Below are 19,954 nucleotides of genomic sequence, written 5' to 3'. Positions count from 1 at the left end.
AATGTAAAGCTTGAGGATTTAAAAAAATGGTTTGGAGTGTTATGATTGGAGGTGATCAAAGGTAAAAGTCAGAAGTTCCACCAGTTCGGAGGCCACTGTAGAATCCAGAGAGATGATGATGGGCCTGGGTGGCCTGCCATGACCTTATCATGATGTCATTATGGTGGGAGTGGGTTGTTATAAAATGAGTCCAGCCCTAGTGCCTCTCTTTCATGTTCAGCCCTCCCACCATGTTATGCTATGCTGCATCAAGAAAGACTCACCAGATGCCACAGCCATGCACTTGGATGCCCCAGCCTCCAGAGCTATGAGAAATAAGTTCTTTATAAATTACCCAGTCTCAGGTATTCTATTATAGCAACATAAAATGAACTAAGACAGACTTGGAAAAGAATTCATTCTGTGTGATCATTATAATCTTTCCCAATAAGCAGACTCCTTGAGAAGCAAGTCATTTCAGAAAGCTGCCTGTGACCAGTGCAGTGGCTCATGCCTGTAACCCCAGCACTTTGGGAGGCCAAAGTGGGTGGATCGCTTGAGCTCAGGAGTTTGAGACCATCCTGGGCAACATGGCAAAACCCTGTCTCTACAAAAAATACAAAAAATTAGCCAGGCGTGGTGGCATGCGCCTGTAGTCCCAGCCACTCAAGAGGCTGAGGTGGGAGAATGGTGTGAGTTCAAGAGGCAGAAGTTGCAGTGAGTCAAGATTGCTCCACTGCACTCCAGCCTGGACGACAGAGCCAGACCCTGTCCCAAATAAAAAAGAAAGAAAGAAAGCTAAACATGAATATTTTGATATACAGTGGCACCACATTCATAGCAAGTGGGCCTAAAAGATAGGCTGTAACAATTGCAGTCTATTGGCTTAGATCCCCTCCTTTCTGCAGTTTTTGAGAAGGCACAGCCTCTATGATGCTCATTCTGTACATTCACAGTGGCCTGAATCCCCCTCTTTCAATTGACATGTTCTTTGGACTTTCGAAGACATTTCATGTAACCGGGGACTACTTTTACTGATTTAAGGGCCATCCTGCCTCTTTAAGGTGGATTTACATAACTCCTCCCTGATTGGTTTAAAGGTTGAGTTAAAACTCTCTGAGAGTAGCTTTATTTCTCCTTCCAAGTTCTGGGGGATATTTCCTGAACTTCCATACAATATTACACACATCTATATCAAAGTAAGGTTGAAGGAGATTCCGATTCATATACGCACATGCTAGAATGAATCTTCTAGTTCCATTCCAGATAACATTCACAATCCAAAATATTTCTCTTCTAACTTTTCTTAGCATCTATGAGACTAAGTACATACAAGGAATACCCAGTAACGAGCAAAAGGGGTACTTGGGTTTACTAAATATTTTAACAGACAACTTATTCCTTAACACCTCTAGTCCCTTCCCTTGAAAATAAACACATCAGTAAAACTCCACCACTTCTATTCCCCTCTATCACACTGTCACCACCATGAAAATTAGCTGAAAGCACTCCTCAAGGATTGAGAGACGGCCAGGCCACCTGTTTTTAAAGTCTCTTGGTATAATAAGTGATAAAAAAGAGAGGATGCCAAAAACAGGGTTACAAGAAGTGTGGTATATTTAAAAGATACCACAGTTAACAAATTAATGGACGCACCCACAGAACACAGCACACAGTTGTACTGTTCACAAGATAATTACAGCCCTTTATAAAAAGTACCTGATAGCATGCTTCAGTAGATAGTGAGCCCTGTAATGAGACACAAGATGTACATGAATGTATTTTTCTTTTAATCCAGTCAGTGTTTCTTTGTGACTGTGTATAGAACTTCATGTGGAGATAAAGTAAAACATTCAAGTTTGAGACTCTTCTTGAATGTAAGCTTATGTCAAATGTCGCACTGGTGGATCCACCTCCCCCGCACCCCCCGCCCCCCGCCCCCGCTCCATTCTGATGGTCGTGCATTTAACTAGAAATTGATGGAAATCAGTGTTAGTAACTGAGGGCCTTAGAATATTATCAGTCTCAGCATCCTCTCCCAGCATGATTAGGGGACAAAAGCCCGTATAGAGATTGTGTCCAGGAACCTCTGGGCACAAGCTCTATATAGATTGCCTCTGGGGTCTGAGGGGCGCCCTAACTAGATTAGAAACTGACATGTTCTACCCCAGGGCCTCCGCGAACGACAGCAGGCGAGAATCCTTGCTCTGGACACGGGGAACAGGGTCAGCATCTCGTCTCCTATCTCCACCGACCTGTCTCTGGCTTTTCTCCGTCCCCGGATGCGCCCAGAAGGTCCTGGTGAGTGGTGCGTCCCCTTGGCAACCGTACAACGCGCAGGAAGGCGGAGTGAGATGTGGCTGAGTCCGGCCGGGGCGGGGCTGTGTGGGACTAGGGCGGGGCTCGGGGGCTAGACCGGGGCGGGGCTGTGTATGGCTGGGGCGGGGCTCGGGGCGGGGCTGGGCGCGGGGGGCCCCGGCAACCCTTATCGTATCGCGCAGAAAGCAAACTGCGCCTGGGCAACCAGTCGGGAGGGTGAGCCCCGCGCGCGACAGAAGCTTCTGGCGCGAATGGAGAACCAAGAGTTTCTAAGTTCATCTGCGCCGTCCGAGGTGACCGATGGGCCGGTCTCAACAGAAATATCCACTTGCTCCGAAGTCTTCCAGAAGCCCATTGTGCTCAGGATTCTGGACACTCACAGAGAGCTTGAGGAGTCCGAGGATCCCGAGAAACACGAGAATCCCGAGGAACCCGAGGAGGTCAAGGAGCAAGACCAGCGAGACGAGTCCGAGGAATGTGATGAGCCTCACGAGTCCTATGAGCCCCACGCTCCCTATGCGCCCCACAAGCCCCGGGACTCCTATGCATCTTACGAACTCCTTGGGCCCCATGCAGCCCCCAAACTCCTCAAGGCCCGTGAACCCCGCCAGCTCCGCCACACCCGTGAGCCCCGCAAGTCCCGCGAGGCCAAGGAAACCGAGTTGCTTCCCAGCGCCGCAGTAATGATCTCCCCCTCTCTGATCACCAGAGCCCCGCCACGGCCTCAGCTGTCTTTCCTGGGTGGTAGGTGTTCCCCTTCCCTCGTCCCCTCTCCTGCTTCTCCCTTCCCCTCATTCCCCACGCGCTGAGCACCCACGCCCCATGTAGAACCGGGGGTCCTAAGGTGGAGGTTTGCATGCAAGAGCTTGCCATATTGAAAAGAACTCGTGTCATTTACCTGTTGCTTCGCAGTCATCAGCCCTTGGGTTTCAAGGGACTCATATGGGAAACTGACACCCTGATAATGAGAGAAACTGAATCTCTCCTCTTCCACTGCCACCTAATGAGCTATTGTTACCTCCTTTTGAAGCCCTTCTTCATTCGCCTCTACAGTTAAGTCATTGCATCCCTCTGGGTTGCACTTTGAATGTTACCCTTATTAGAGCACTTAAGATCTTGTATTTCACCATTCATCTTTCTCTTTAACTAAAGAGAGTGATCCTTGAAGGGAGGATATTTTCGTCAGTGTTTGGCATATGGTCACATGTGGAAACAAAGCATTCATTGAGCAAGTATTCAAAGTGTATGCATCTACAAAGTGCTCATGATATGCTCAGTCCTCACCACCTTCACAAGGTAACAGAGCAGATGGGACTTGGGTATAAACATCCTTGCTCTGCCCCCACTCGCTCATTTATGACCCCTCACTAATGACCCAACCCAAAGCAATTATTTGTCCTCATTGGACCGCCAATCTTTTGGGAAACCAATTTTTATCTTATGTTCTCACTGACTGCTCCTTACCCAGCCTCGATTCCATGGTCTGCCATTGCAGTTGCTCCCTTATGTCTTCCACCATTCCATTGGCTCTCTGGTTATCCATCATACTTCTGACAAAACCTCAACCCTGATTAAACCCAGCCGTCCATCTACTCGCTTCTTACACCTCAGCAGTTGACTCTTGCTGTGCAAAATTGCACAGTCATACTGTCTGGTTTATTTCAATTTCATCTCAATTGGTCACTTGGCACTGCCTGGCAAGCTCACTTTATTCCCTTAGTAAGTTAGTTTTCCCAGTCTCTGAAGATGACTAACTGCCTTACTCTCCTCTAAACTTCACACCTTTGACCCCCTCACCCAGCTGAAGACTTTGCCCCATTCTTTATTGAGAAAATAGAAGTGATCAATCATGAAATCCCTTATTTTCTTACGATAGATCTATTGCTTTACCCGCATCTGTACCCATGAATTCTGCCTTTTCTCATATTTCAGGGAAGAATTGTGCCTTTTTTTTTTAATGAAAGGCAAAATCCTTCACTTATGCTTTAGGTACCACTCTCATTTCCTGAAGAACTTTCTTCCTGCAGTTATCCTGTCTCTTCTACAGCATCAATTTCTCCCTAATTAATCAGTACCATCATACACATATTCTAGAATCTTCCATCTTGAAATAACTCTTGACCCCATGTCATTTTCAGACTCTCCCCTTCCACCAGCATCACCCCCATTTCTCTGTTGTTCTTCATTGCAGAACTTGTCAAAAGAGTTGTCTATACTCACTGACTCAATTTCTTCACCTCTCATTCTCAACACATTTGGTTAGGCTTCTTTCCTCTACTCTCCCAAAACTGCTCTAGTTTACTGCTTTTCTCTCTGCCGCCACTCCTATCATCATGCATAGAGATTTCATATCCACTTGGATGATCCATTTGGCTTCTCAGTTCTCTGACCTCCTCACTTGGAAAGATCTCGTCCTTCACCCCATCGTAGGCACCCACTATCAAAGCCATTGTTAACTGCTCTACCATTTCCAGACTATTTCAAGCACTCTAATCTCTAACCATGTCTTAGCTTTCCAGCTCACTCCTCCATGAACCCCCCTATCAAATTTTCAGCTTAAGGGACTTCAAATCCATTGATCCTACTAACTTTTCATTATATATCACTATCTTATGTCCTGCTGTCTCTCCTCACCTTATATTCCATGGACCAACAATGGAATCACTGCCTTGATTCTTTCTCCCTCTGTCATTCTTGCCTTGTTAAATCCAACCCTTGCCTGCACTTGGAATAACAGATAATGGCAAGAGAAAGGCAAACAACTATGCCAACTATGATAACTGACCTTTAAATCCATGCCCCTGAACTTCAAGTGGGCTCTCAGTGCTGCTTGCCAGTCATACTGTATTTCCACAGTCAATTTATTTTCCAGCTGTCCCAGAAATTATGGTGAGTGCTCTTATTCCTCAACCTTATGCATCCTTTCCTCCTCGCTCTTAGCCGATGATTTCACTTTTTTCTTCACTGAAAATAGAAGAAATTCTGAAAGATCTTCATATCTTTCCACCATGAAATCCACCAAAATACCAGCATCTATACGTATGTACTCTACATTTTTTCCTGTTAATAATGGATGAACTGTCCTTGCTCCTATTAAAGGCCTTTCCCTCAATCTATATGTTGGATTTCAATCCCATCTAACTTCTTTAAGCTCTTTGCTCCTAAAATTAGCCTCTCTCTCCTGCATCATTGTATTCCTCCTCTACTGGATCATTCCCATCAGGATACAAACATGTGCAATGGACTGGGTGCGGTGCCTCACACCTGTAATCCCAGCACTTTGAGAGGCCAAGGTGGAAGGATCACTTGAGGCTGGAATTCAAAATCAGCCTGAGCAACATAGTGAGACCTCCTTTCTACAAAAAAAAAAAAAAAAAAAAAAAAAATTATTAATCACGCATGGTGGCACATACCTGTAGTCCCAGTTACTGGTAGACTGAGGCAGGAGCATCACCTCAGACTCAGCAGTTTGAGGCTACAGTGAGATATGATCATGCCACTGTACTCCAGCCTGGGAAGCAGAACAAGACTCTGTCTGAAGAACAAAAACAAAAACTAAAACCAACTAACCAAACAACAACAACGACAACAGCAAAATGCACAATAACTCTTATCTTTAAGAAACCCCAAACCTTCCCTGAACCCCGTGTGCCCATCCAGGTACCATGATTTCTTTGCTCTGCTTTAGAGGAAAAATTTCTCAATTGAATTGCCTGCAAGTCATCATCTCCATGTCCTCTTTCCCCCCTTTTCCCCCTTCTCTAGAGAACCACTTAAATTTTCATCCCCTCCACTTAGCTGCAGTGGCTTTTGTTGAGGTCACAATGATCGCTGCCTTGTGAAATTCAATGGCTAATTCTTCATCTTCATCTTACTCATCTGACACATTAACCTCTTATTTTCTTAGAAGTCTTCTTTACTTGACTTCTGGGATGCCTCTACCTCTGTTGTTGTACCTCACTGATTGTTCTTTAGTCAGTTTCCTTTGCTGAATCCTCCTCTTCCCAGCCTTTAGGTTGAAGTGACCAATGGCTTAGTCCTCTCAGATTCATTCTTCTAGAACTTTCCTTATTCCCTGGGTTAGGTCATCAGTTCCATGGCCTTAACTATATTCTGGTAACTTCCCAAATTATCTCTAGCCTCAGTTTTTCCCCTAAACTCAAATTTTATAACCAGTCGTTGATTTATCATCCCCGCTTGAATATCAATTTGGCATGTAAAACATAAGGTGGGCTGGGTGCGGTGGCTTACGCCTGTAATCCCAGCACTTTGGGAGGCTCAGGTGGGTGAATTACCTGAGGTCAGGGGTTCGAGACCAGCCTCGCCAACATGGTGAAACCCCGTCTCTGCTAAAAATACAAAAAAAAAATAGCTAGGCGTGGTGGCGCATGCCTGTAATCCCAGCTACTCGGGAGGCTAAGGCAGGAGAATCGCTTGAACCCGGGAGGTGGAGGTTGCAGTGAGCCAAGATTGCACCATTGCAATCCAGCCTGCACAACAAGAGTGAAACTCCATCTCAACAACAACAACAACAACAAACAACAACAACAACAAAAAAACCATAATGTGCCCACCAATGAAGTCTTCCTACAACACCCATATGTGCTCTTCCCTCATTGTTTCCCATTTCAGCAAATGGCACCACCATTTATTTATCCAGGTGCCTAAAAACCTTAGCATCATTCTTGACGCCTGTTTTTCTCTTACACTCAGACTTTAAACCATTAGCAAATTGTAACTTTGAGCTATATCCTGACTATGCCATTTCTTAACATTTAAAATGTCATCATCTTTGTAAGCCACTATCATCTCTTGCCTGGTCTAAGGGAGGAGACCACCACGCATATTGTCTTATGCCCAATTTCTGCCTCCAAAGAAAGAAGAAGTAAAAACTAAAAGGCAGAAATGAAATCCACAGGCAGACAGCCCAGCACCACACCCTGGGCCTGGTCATTAAAGATCGACCCCTGACCTAATTGGTTATGTTATCTATAGATTACATACATTGTATGGAAAAGCACTGTGAAAATCCCTGTCCTGTTCTGTTCTGTTCTAATTACTGGTGCATGCAGCCCCCAGTGATGCTTGCTCAATCGATCATGACCCTGTCATGCGGACCCCCTTAGAGTTGTAAGCCCTTAAGAGGGACAGGAATTGCTCACTCGGGGAGCTCAGTTTTTGAGACATGAGTCTTGCTGATGCTCCCGGCCGAATAAAGCCCTTCCTTCTTTTACTCAGTGTCTGAGGGGTTTTGTCTGTGCCTCGTCCTGCTACAGGTCCACTGCAGTAGCCTCCAGCTGGGTTCTTGTCTTGCACCATCCCCGGTTCATTATACCTACACTGGTCACAGAAGTCCCTTAGAACATAAATTATATGCAGTTCTCTTGCTCTCAACCCTCCAGAATGGGTTCTCACCTCAGGTAGGGTTCTCACCTCTAAGGCAGGGATCCCCAACCTTTTTGGCACCAGGGACGGGTTTCGTGGAAGACAATTTTTTCAAGGGGTGGGGGGGAACTGTTCCACTTCAGATCAATCTATCAAGCATTAGTTAGATTCTCATAAGGACCCAGCAAGCTAGATCCCTCACATGCGTATGCGCAGTTCACGATAGGGTTTGTTTCTGTGAGAATGTAATGCCACCACTGATCTGACAGGAGGCGGAGTTCAGGCTGTAATGCCTGCTCGCCTGCCACTCACCTCCTGCTGTGTAGCCTGGCTCCTAACAGGCCACAGACAAAACCAGTCCACAGCCCGGGGGTTGGGAACCCCTGCTCTAAAGTCCTTAGCAGGCCTACAAGGCCCCACTTGATCTGAGCCTGTCACTAACCTCACCTTGAACTTGACCTGATATGTCCATGACATCATGTCCTACTACTCCCCTGTCGGTTTTTGCTCTGCAGGCACATGGGCATCCTTGCTCCGAGCTCAGGATCATTTCACTTGCTTTCTCCTCTGCCAGGGCACTCTTCTTTCAAATAACTTGTCATCTCCTTTTCATGGGGTACCAAAAACAGCATTATTTGGCCTGCTCATTTTCTTTGAGACACTTATCGGACTGCATGATATATCTATTTGTTTACTTGTTTACATTAAGCTCTTATGGAAGCAGGACCTTTGTCTTTCATCCTTAGTGCCTCAAGCTTGCCTGGAACAAGTCAGGAATTAATTGTTGTTGAATGAAAGATCTCTTCATTTGACCGCTGTGTTACCAAATCCAATGGTTTCTTCTCTATCGTTAGCATTGTCAAAAAGACTCAGAGTTAATACCCATAAAGGTCTTAGAACAGATGTGGTACATTGTAAGTGCTCAGTAGATGTTAGCTAGTAGTAGTAGTAGTGTTGTAGTGTTATTATTATTATTATTACTATTTTGAGATGGAGGCTTGCTGTGTTTCCCAAGCTGGAGTGCAGTGGCATGATCTTGGCTCACTGCAAAGTCCGCCTCCTGGGTTCAAGCGATTCTCCAGTCTCAGCCTCCAGAGTAGCTGGGATTACAAGTATGCGCCACCATGCCTGGCTAATTTTTGTATTTTTAGTAGAGACAGGGTTTCACCATGTTGGCCAGGCTGGTCTTGAACTCCTGACCTTAGGTGATCCGCTTACCTCAGCCTCACAAAGTGCTGGGATTACAGGCATGAGCCACCACGCCCAGCCAATGTGTTAGTATTATTATCTCATTAAACCTCTTGGCAGCATCTAACACAACTGGCTACTCCCTTCTCGTGGCCTCTGTGACACCATAGTCTCCTAGTTTAGCATCCACCTGACTGTTTCTCCTTCTCAGGCTCCTTTGCTGAACCCTCTCTGAATTCTTGAATTCTAGCAGGCTCTGTCCTGACTCCTTTAAAAAATATTTACACTTTTACCCCTAGGTGGTCATAACCACACTCACTCAAGAGTTTAGCATTTCTATGCTGCTGCCTTCTAAATTTTTATATTCTCTCTCTTCTCTGAGTCTGACACTTACATATTCAACTGCCTCCTGGACATCTCCATTTGCATGTATCATATGCTTCTCAAATTGACTATACTTTTTCAAACAGAAGTCCTGATTTCCCTTCCAGCCTTGTTCTTCCTTCAGTCTCCCCCATCTGAGAAAATATCTTGAAGTTGCTCAAGCTAAAGAAAATCTATTCTTCTTGCCTCACCTTCAAGTACAATGCACCCAATGAAAGTTCTATCAGTTTTATCTCAAGAATATTTCCTGAATTTATTCATTTCTGCTGCTAACACACTCACTCCAGTTGTCCAGTTGTGGTCACTTCTCACCTGGATTTCTTTTCTTTCTTTCTTTTTTTTTTTTTTTTTTTTGAGACGAGTCTCGCTCTGTCGCCCAGGCTGGAGTGCAGTGGTGCGCGATCTCGGCTCACTACAAGCTCCGCCTCCCAGGTTCACGCCATTCTCCTGCCTCAGCCTCCCGAGTAGCTGGGACTACAGGTGCCCGCCACCATGCCCGGCTAATTTTTTTGTATTTTTAGTAGAGACGGGGTTTCACCATGTTAGCCAGGATGGTCTTGATCTCCTGACCTTGTGATCTGCCCCGCCTCGGCCCCCCAAAGTGCTGGGATTACAGGCGTGAGCCACCGCGGCCAGCTTCACCTGGATTTCTACATGAGTTTCCTGACAAGTCTGCCTGTGTCTACTCTTGTCCCCTGCAGCCCCATTTCTACCGCAGCCAGAGTGGGTATTTTTAAAATGAATCAGATCATGTCTTTCCCTTATAGTCCTTCCTGTGGCGTCTCATTGCTCTTACAATAAATCCAAGCTTCCTGCAGCAGTGTGTAGAGCTCCACGGGGTCTCTGACATCCCCTACCACTCGCCCTCATGCTCACTTGGTCTCAGTCATACTGGCTTCCTTTCTATTCCTCCAAAAGGTGAACCCCTATACTTGCCCTGCTTCAGAGTCTGCATCTGTGGTTCTCTCTACCTGGCATGCCTATTGTTTTCCCAGGATTCTCTCATGGCTAATTTCTATTACTGGGTCTCAGCCTGTTTTTAAGAGGTGAGAAAGCTAATCTTTTGTAGGGCTTTTCCTGTCCATGCTACCTAAAGCAGCCTTCCTGAAGTCACATGGTCATGAGACTTTCTCTAAAAAGTTTTCAGACTTTGCTTTAGAAAACATTATTTTAGGCCGGGCATGGTGGCTCACGCCTGTAATGGTTTGGGAGGCCTAAGCAGGCGGATCACCTGAGATCAGGAGTTCAAGACCAGCCTGGCCAACATGGTGAAACCCAAGCTCTACTAAAAATATAAAAATTAGCTAGGCATGGTGGCATGTGACTGTAATCCCAGCTACTCTGGAGGCTGAGGTAGGAGAATCACTTGAATCTGGGAGGTGGAGGTTGCAGTGAGCCAAGATCATGCCACTGTACTCCAGCCTGGGCAACAGAGCAAGACTCCGTCTCAAAAAAGCAAAACAAAAGAAAAGACTACTTTAAAGCCTTCTACCTTCTCAATTTGTCTTCTAGATTTTCCTTGTCAATTCCAGTAAGTCTTTACATTAATTCCTTTAGTAAAGCTCAACAAACACTAAGTATATTTATATAATATTTACAAAAAGTGGTGTAAACGTTGGGCAATAATTAGCACATCCCCGTGCCTCTACTCACTCAATAAGATTTTTTTTCGTCCAACGTTTATTGAGCGACTACTAAGTCACTCTTCTATGTCCTATGGAGTGCAAAGATGACTAAGACATGGCATTTTGGTTGTGTGCCAAATTCTAAAAATTTATAGAATTGGTTCTATTATTCTATCACCTAACAATAGTATCATCACCTAATCATCACTGTTATTGCTGAACTTTATTGAGCACATACTATGTTTATGGTGTAGGTACTGAGCTGTAGATGAATAAGACATGGATTCCTTCCTTGAAGAACTATTTCTGTGGTTGGGGAGGCTGAATATATCCACAACAATAACACATCCATAGCATACAAAGTAAAATGTACTGGAGTATCCTACAGGACAAGCACTTCATTTTTCTGAGTTAAGTGGCAACAATAACCTCTTTTTATTTTTTACTTATTTATTTTTTTGAGATGGAGTTTTGCTCTTGTCGCCAAGGCTGGAGTGCAATGGTGCAATCTCAGCTCACTGCAAACTCTGCCTCCCAGGTTCAAGCGATTCTCCTGCCTCAGCCTCCCGAGTAGCTGGGATTACAGGCCTGCACCACCACACCCAGCTAATTTTTGTATTTTTAGTAGAGACAGGGTTTCACCATGTTGGCCAGGCTGGTCTCAAACTCCTGACCTCAAGTGATCTGCCTGCCTCAGCCTCCCAAATTGCTGACGTTACAGGTGTGAGCCACCGTGCCTGCCTTAATGTAGTGTTTTCTAAAGCAGAGTCTGAAAACTTTTTAGAGAGAGTCTCATGACCATGCTACTTCAGGAAGGCCCTGACTTCTCTCCCTAAAGTAGGCACCCCCTCCTTCTGCCTTACCAGCCACATCACACTGATTTATTTCCTTCCCAGCGCTTACCACTATCTGAAGTTATTTACTTGCTTGTTGTCTGTCTTTCTACCTGAAAGGTAAGCTGCATGACCTTGGACTGGGATTTAAGTTTCTTTATCCTTCTCTGTTCCAAAGCTTAAAATGAATGGGTAAAGTCAGCATAAAAGTCATTCATATGGCCATTCCTGAACACTTTCTAGATTCACTCAAGAGTTACTGAGCTCATATTAATAGTAGCTTGTGTTCATTGAGTGTTTTAAATATTTAATGTAATCTCATTTTATCCTTAAGACAACCCTTTGAAGTAAGTACTATTTGCGTCCCCATTTTACAGATGAAGAATGTGAGACTTGGTATGTTGTCTCCATGCATATAGTGGAGGACCGGCATTCAAAGCCATATCATGGGCCAGGCATGGTGGCTCACGCCTGTAATCCCAGCACTTTGGGAGGCTGAGGCAGTTGGGTCACCTGAGGTCAGGAGTTCAAGACCAGCCTGGGCAACATGCCAAAACCCTGCCTCTGCTAAAAATACAAAAATTAGCCAGGAGTGGTGGTGCACGCCTGTAAGCCCAGGTACTCAGGAGGCTGAGGCAGGAGAATCGCTTGAACCCGGTAGTCAGAGGTTGCAGTGAGCCGAGATCGCACCACTGCACTGCAGCCTGGGCGACAGAGTGAGACTCTGTCTCAAAACCAAACAAAAGCCATATAATACCTTCTGATCAGTGGTGAATGAAAAAGAAAGAAAGAGAGAGAGAGAGCAAGAAAGAGAAAGAGAGAGAAAGAAAGAAAAGAAAGAAAGAGAAAGAAAGAAAAGAGAGAAAGAAAGAAAAGAAAGAAAGACAGCCAAAGCCCATCAGTTCGTCCAAAGCCTGTGAACTACTGACGAGATAGGTTAGGCCCCTTAAATGGGAGAAAAGAAGCACCGCTGCTATTTTCTCTGGAAGAGTGGGCTGGGAAACATTTTGGGGACAGAAAGTGATACTGGAATTGTACTACAGGAAAATCAGCCAATGAGGATGGATTGGATGTGTCAACTCCTCCCTACTGTCCCCAAAGAAATGTCAATGTTTGAACACTGCTGTGCCCAGGAGTCATGGCTCCAGTTGCATCCTGGGGATTTCAATTGGAGCATACATTTAGTAGAAGAGGAAACTTGGTTCTGTTGCGAAGAGCACTGGACTAGGAGTTAGGAAACTTGTGATTTACTTTCGGTTACATCATAGCTGTGTGTCTGTTTCCTTTCTAGTGAAATGAAGTGGCTAGACTGGCCAATCACTATGAACAAATGTTGAGAGTCTATATTTTAATATAACTGCTTAATTTGATATAACAAGATATTGCCAAAGTGCAGTTACTGTATATTCTTGAATATAACGACATTTAAATGTTTTTGCCAATTTGAATATATAAATTTTAAAAAATAGAGCTAAAATAGACAAATGTTTATAATTGTATTACAAAAATTTAAATTAAAAAATAAAAGTAACATATTAAAATAAATGGTATAATTTAGAAATATTTATTCCTAATGTCATATTTCATGGAAAACAGTTTTATTAATTTTTTCACTTGCATATTTGACATCACTAGAGTCATTTTTTGAGTAATTTAATACACTTTTTAAGGGCACATTATTTTTATTTCTAAGTTATTTGAGATAGAAAACGTAAAAGATTTTTTTATTATGGAAATTTCTTAACATACACAAAATAGAGAATGTTATAATAAACCCCTATGTACCCATTACGTAGTTTCAATAATTAACACTGTTTTTGAATCTTGTTTCATCTAGGCACCCCCCAACTCTAATTTTTGGGCATCCTGTAGGACAAATTTGTTTTAAAGAAACTGCCAGATACCATGTCTTTTTACCCATAAATACCTCAGTATGCAGCTCTAATTGCTAAGGATTTTTAAAAAACCACATAATTATCATGTCATAATTACACCAAACAAAATTTACAATTATTCTTTCTTTCTTTCTTTTTTCTATAGAGATGGAGTCTTCCTAGGTTGCCCAGGCTGGTCTTGAACTCCTGATCTCAAACGATCCTCCCACCTCAGCCTCCCAAAGTGCTAGGATTACAGGCATGAGCTGTCATGCCCTGCCACAATTATTCTTTAATGCCCACTAAATACATGTTTCCCTAATTGTCTCAAAAACATATTTTTACAGTTGATTTGTTCAAATTAGGACTTAAACAAGAGCCTCACATTGCATTTGGGAGTTAGGTCTGGAAGGAAACCAAAATACTGATGAATGTTAAGTAAAAGACAATGAAAACGCAGAGGAATGCTCTGCCTCAGGCTCCGTTTGCCTGGCGGCGGGGACATCAACCCTTCCTTACTGGAGAAGGCACTAGCAGGCAACAGAGAAATCTGGGAACAGATTTTACTATCTTCCCACATTTTCCTGACTTTAAAAAGACCACAACTGCTTTCTCCTTTCTCTGGTCACTGTATATAGCATGTATGGCTCTTTGTTAAAATTCTATTTAAGCAGAGCCCCCAAACCACTGCGTTGAGAGAGAAATACTTTTGAACTGAGACCTCTCCTGCATGATGGGTACGGCTCATGTTCATAAACTTCTGCTTGTTTTTCTTTTGTTAATTTACCTTTTTTTTTTTTTTAGGAGAGTGTCTCAACTAAGATCTTAAAAAGGGGAAGAAAATAACGTATGTTTTCTCCCCTGCAGTCTGTTTGTCTCTGTTATTCTTCATCAATAGACCTTGTCCTCTCTCCCTTTTAGAAACACCATGTATTTGTCAGGAAAATTCGGTAAAATATCCCATATTGCAGATTAAGAGGCTTGCTTCAACTCAGAATAAATTATTTTTGGCAAGGTTCTTTGATAGGTGGTGCTGAACGTGCTCTTCCTCTAGCACCACACTTTGAGTAAGGCGCATGCCTCTGGCTCTCCCACTTGTGGGGAATGTAAGATTGATGAGTGGGTTCAGGTGAGGTCAGCCCTGATCCCTCAACGTTAGTTCCAATCCACCTTTCACCAGATGGTTTTAACAACCAGTCTTGTTCACTGCCTAGATACCATTATTTTATTAGATTCTATTATTTTGTTAGGAGTAAGACAGGGTCCCTTTGAACCTGTGTTTGATGTTGTCACTGGAAATTATCACGAGCCATCAGAACCCATTCATGTCATGTAAAAGTAGGAACTTTTAAAAAAAAAATTCATCCTGTACGTGTACTTTTACCTTTACAATACAATCACTATGTGGTTTATTGCGTTTTGTGTTTATGTTTTGCTTTTTTTTTTTTTTTTTTTTTGAGACGGAGTCTCCAGGCTGGAGTGCAGTGGTGCGATCTTGGCTCACTGAAAGCTCCGCTTCCCGGGTTCACGCCATTCTCCTGCCTCAGCCTCCCGAGTAGCTGGGACTACAGGCGCCCGCCACCACACCACGCTAATATTTTGTATTTTTAGTAGAGACGGAGTTTCACCGTGTTAGCCAGGATGGTCTCGACCTCCTGCCCTCGTGATCTGCCCACCTTGGCCTCCCAAAGTGCTGGGATTACAGGCGTGAGCCACCGCGCCCAGCCATGTTTTGCTTTTTAAAATAAGGTTTAGGGGTGGGCATGGTGGCTCACACCTGTAATCCCAGCACTTTGAGAGGCAGAGGCTGGTGGTCAGTTGAGGCCAGGAGTTCGAGACCAGCCTGGCCAACATGGCAAAACCCCTTCTATACTAAAAATACAAAGATTTGCCAGGTGTCGTGGTGTGCACCTGTAGTCCTAGCTACTTGGCAGGCTGAGGCACGAGAATCACTTGAACCCGGGAGGCAGAGGTTGCAGTGAGCCAATTGCGCCACTGCACTCCAGCCTGGGTGACAGAGTGAGATTCTGTCTCAAATAAATAAATAAATAAATAAATAAATAAAATAATGTTTAAAGCTTTAGAACAACACCTAGCATTTAGGATTATGAGATTATATTCCCAAGAATAATTACTAAATCTGTTTTGAATTTCTTATTCCTTTCCTTCGCTTAACCTATTAATTTTGGTAGGGAGAACTCTGTACTTTTCCCATTCTAGCATATATTGAGAGAGAGAGAGAGAGAGAGAGAGAGAGTGTGTGTGTGTGTGTGTGTGTATGTGCATGTGAGAGAGAGAGAGAGACAGAGAGAGAGAGAGAGAGATGGAGTCTCGCTCTCTTGCCCAGGCTGGAGTGCTATGGCCCTACCTAGGCTCACTGCAACAACCTCTGCTTCCTGGGCTCAAGTGATTCTCGTGCCTCAGCCTCCCGAGTAGCTGGGATTACAGGTGTGAGCCACCACGCCCGGCTAATATTTGTATTTTTTGTAGAGATGGAATTTCACCATGTTGTCCAGGCTGGTCTCGAACTCCTGAGCTCAAGTGATCCGCCCGCCTTGGCCTCCCAAAGTGCTGGGATTACAGGTGTGAACCACCGTGCCCGGCCCCAATACGTTTTCCTTGCCCAGTTCTTTGTTGAGAAAATAAAGCAATTGAGAAAGCATCTCTTAAGATGGGTTCTTTTAAGAGCTTGCATATAAGGTAACCTTTACTGAAGAATAATTTTTGGGGGAAAATCATGCCTCATACTCAGTCATTTATAGTACTTCACTGGAAACTATTTTTTTAACTTAGTTTCATGCAACACAAATCAGGAATAAACTTTGAAGAGGGGAAAAAACGTAAAAAAAAATAGGGTTCTATTTGGTTTTCCACCAACGTTTTATAATTTATGTTGCTCCTTGTATAACACCAGTTAAGACCTCATCCGAGAGATTTTTTTTTTTAAATTTCAACTTGTGTCGCAGTTCGAGTTGCTTGGCTCCGCTAGGCCGAGCCCCGCAGCCCTCCAGCCGCTGCCAACCTGCGCCCCCTGGTGGCCTGGTTGCCGGCCGCACGCGCTCTGGCTCCGCCGTCTGGAGCGCCACCTGGCCCGAGGGCGGGAGGGAGACTGTGGAGCAGTTCCAGACCCGCTTGTGGACCTGCACAACTACGTCATCCTCTGCAACACTGACCAGAAAGCTCAGCAACGGCAGCATTCTCAACAGGAAAGCCCATCGCAGGCTGCGCTTCTGTGTCCCCGAGACGACTGTCCGCAAGGTGGTGGTCAGCACGCCCGTGGCCATCGAGCCTGTCCTATACCACTGAGGACAGTGCTGTCCACACAGACCCGCCCGGCGCAGCTGTGTCAGTGTAAATCCTAGTCTGCGGCCGGGCTACTGACATTTGCATGTGATTGACTAATCTATGAGAGAGAAAACAAACACAAGAAAGAAATAAATGGTGATGAAGCCCGTGTTCCGCCCTCCTCCTAAAAGATTCCACTGTTAGGAACAGCTGGTGTCTTTCTTTCCCTGGTAGAATGCTCTGATACAACTATGCTAGGCTTTATTATCTATGCTTCCCTTATTTTTCTTACCCTTCTCCTGACTATTTTTCTCTTTCCTTGAGTTTTTCATCTAAAAACAGACATATCCTATTGTAGTCTGTTTATGTAAGCAACCTCAAATCCTTTTAGAAATGAAGGGAGGGTAGAAACACATAAACCAATGAAAATACATGTGAGTACATGTTTACAAAGTAGGTTTAACATTTTACTAATAATTTTCATGGCTAGGTGTGGTGACTCATGCCCAGCACTTTGGGAGGCCAAGGTAGGAGGATTGCTGGAGCCCAGGAGTTCAAGACCAGCCTGGGCACCATAGTGAGACCCTGTCTACAAAAAATAAAATTAGCGTGGCTTGGTGGCACACACCTGTAGTCCCAGCTACTCGGGAGACTGAGGCACGAGAATCGCTTGAACTGGGGAGGTGGAGGTTGCAGTGAGTGATGATTGCGCTACTGCACTCTAGCCTGGGCAACAGAGAGACCCCGTCTCAAAAAAAAAAAAAAAAAAAAAAAAGCAGTTGGAACCCTTAATAGTAAACACTTCCTTAACAATTACTTAAACATTTTTGTTTATGTTTGTTTGTTTGAGACGGAGTTTCACTCTTGTCCCCCAGGCTGGAGTGCAATGGCATGATCTCGGCTCACAGCAACTTCTGCCTCCTGGGTTCAAGCGATTCTCCTGCCTCAGCCTCCTGAGTCGCTGGGATTACAGGCGCCCGCCACCACACCCAGCTAATTTTTGTTATTTTTAGTAGAGATGGGGTTTCGCCATGTTGGCCAGGCTGGTCTTGAACTCCTGACCTCAGGTGATCCACCTGCCTTGGCCTCCCAAAGTGTTGGGATTACAGGCATAAGCCACCGTGCCCAGCCACATTTTTTTAATTCACAGAAATTTAAGCAGAATCTTAATTCCTAAATTCTTAGAATTAATAATGGATATCATTTATAGTGTATTTACTGTGTTTTGGACACTGTGCAGAGTGCTTTCCTTGTATTATTTAACTTTCCTCTAACAACTTTTTGAAGCAAGAACTCAGTCGTGAAAATACTTAGTTGCAGAGATCCTAAATAAACTTGCCTTAGATCAGAAGTTAGAGCCAAAATTTCGTTCCGGGAACTCTGATTCCAGAGCCAGTGGTCTCAGCCATTAAATGATATCATAGCAGTTCCCAAACTTGTCTGCTTCAAAAAATGCTGATGCCTGTGTCCCTTCCCCAGAGATTGTGACTTAATTGGTCTGAGATGTGGCCTGGGACTTGTAGTTTGTAAGAGATCTCCAGGTGATTCTAATCTGCGGACAAATTTGGAAACCACTATAACACTGCTTTGCTTGGGACATTAGCTAACAACAGCCACCTGAGAGCTATTTAATCCTGCCAATTAGTGAGATAACCTCAAAAGTGTGTTTTCTAAAATAAAGAGTGAAAACTTTACCTATAGGAGAAATTATAGCATGAAAGAGCAATAGCAAAGAGTTATTCATTCACATTATCAGTACTTATAGATGGTCTTTTAGGACTGATTCAGTTTTTTACTGACTCTCTAACCTGTGTCAGGTCATAAAGCTGAAAGGCAAGGTTGGTAATACATAAAAAGCCCATAGAATAAGCGCTGCAACTTTCATGGGTGACAGCACGGCTGGCTGCGAGGGACATTTTTGTAGACTACTCTCCCTTTTCCCTTAGGTCTGAAACAACAGAAAATATCTGAATTTAAAAGTTCCATTTACTTTTTTTTGTTTAAATTCATAGCCTGCCTCCCAATGGAGCGTAAACTTTTTGAGAAGAGAGACCTTCGTCATTTGTGTTCTCTCCATACTGGCACCATGCTTGCCTATAGGAGCCAAATCACAAGTTCGTTGAATAGTTAATTGTGTTTCCTACAGTGCTCTATTTAAGCCATTGATACACTGAAGTTGTAACCAATAATTGTAACTACCATTCATCTATTATATGCAAGATGCTATACATATATATGTAAGTGATGTACATGTATACACTAATCTTGTTTTATTACTAATCCTCTTTTTTTTTTTTTTTTTGAGATGGAGTTGTTTCGCTCTTGTTGCCCAGGCTGAAGTGCAGTGGTGCAATCTTGGCTCACTGCAACCTCCGCCTCCCAGGTTCAAGCAATTCTCCTGCCTCAGCCTCCCAAGTAGCTGGGATTACAGGCACACACCACTATGAGTGGCTAATTTTTGTATTTTCAGTAGAGACAGGGTTTTACCATGTTGGCTAGGCTGATCTCGAACTCCTGACCTCAGGTGATTTGCCTGCCTTGGCCTCCCAAAGTGCTGGGATTACAGGCATGAGCCACTGCACGAGGCTGTTTATCACTAATCTTTACACAGACCTATTAATCCTCCTATCTGAGAAGGGAAAACTAAATCCCTGAGAAATTAATTTACCCAAGATTGTACAGTGGAGTAAGCAACAAAACTGAGGTTTGAGCCATGTCTGTCTGATGCTGTAGCGCACCCACTTTTCTTTACCAAAAACATTCTAGACAATGTTATTTCAAAACTCTTAGATGGGATTAAAAACTCCCAAGAAAAGACTCTGGAGCAATCCATCATTATAAGGCCTTTGGGATCACCTACATTTTTCCACGTTAAAACAAAAAAACAAAAAAACAAAAAAACCCAGCTTATAAATGAGATTTTTCATTAGCTTAACCATTTCTTCTGTTTTGGACATTTCAGGATTACCTAATTTCCCACTGTTTAAGATACCACAGTGAAGATTTTTCTGCATAAATCTTTGCCCACACTTGAATTATTTCTTTAGGGTCCATTTCTATAAATAGAATTGGACTAAGGCAT

At 43.9% G+C, this 19,954-nt stretch overlaps 1 protein-coding gene and 1 long non-coding RNA gene across 2 annotated transcripts in view; one reads left to right on the top strand and one right to left on the bottom strand.

Annotated features, from left to right (window-relative positions):
* LOC134730276 (uncharacterized) overlaps positions 1-2,356 on the bottom strand; it is an 83,007-nt gene extending 80,651 nt beyond the window's left edge. The window contains exons 1-3 of the long non-coding RNA XR_010111975.1: positions 2,235-2,356; positions 1,699-1,728; positions 264-305 (exon numbers count right to left, since the gene is read on the bottom strand). This is a non-coding gene — a long non-coding RNA (uncharacterized LOC134730276). The remainder of the gene's footprint in view (positions 1-263; positions 306-1,698; positions 1,729-2,234) is intronic.
* Positions 2,357-2,397: 41 nt separating this feature from the next.
* The window catches only part of SPMAP2L (sperm microtubule associated protein 2 like), a 79,443-nt gene continuing 61,886 nt past the window's right edge, over positions 2,398-19,954 (top strand). The window contains exon 1 of the mRNA XM_003806491.5: positions 2,398-3,042. Within this exon, the coding sequence (XP_003806539.2) occupies positions 2,412-3,042 (631 nt within the window). The 5' untranslated portion in view covers positions 2,398-2,411. The remainder of the gene's footprint in view (positions 3,043-19,954) is intronic.

Source organism: Pan paniscus, chromosome 3 (genome assembly GCF_029289425.2).
Source record: "Pan paniscus chromosome 3, NHGRI_mPanPan1-v2.0_pri, whole genome shotgun sequence".
Taxonomy (NCBI): Eukaryota; Metazoa; Chordata; class Mammalia; order Primates; family Hominidae; genus Pan; species Pan paniscus.
This window is presented reverse-complemented; position numbering and strand designations above follow the sequence as displayed.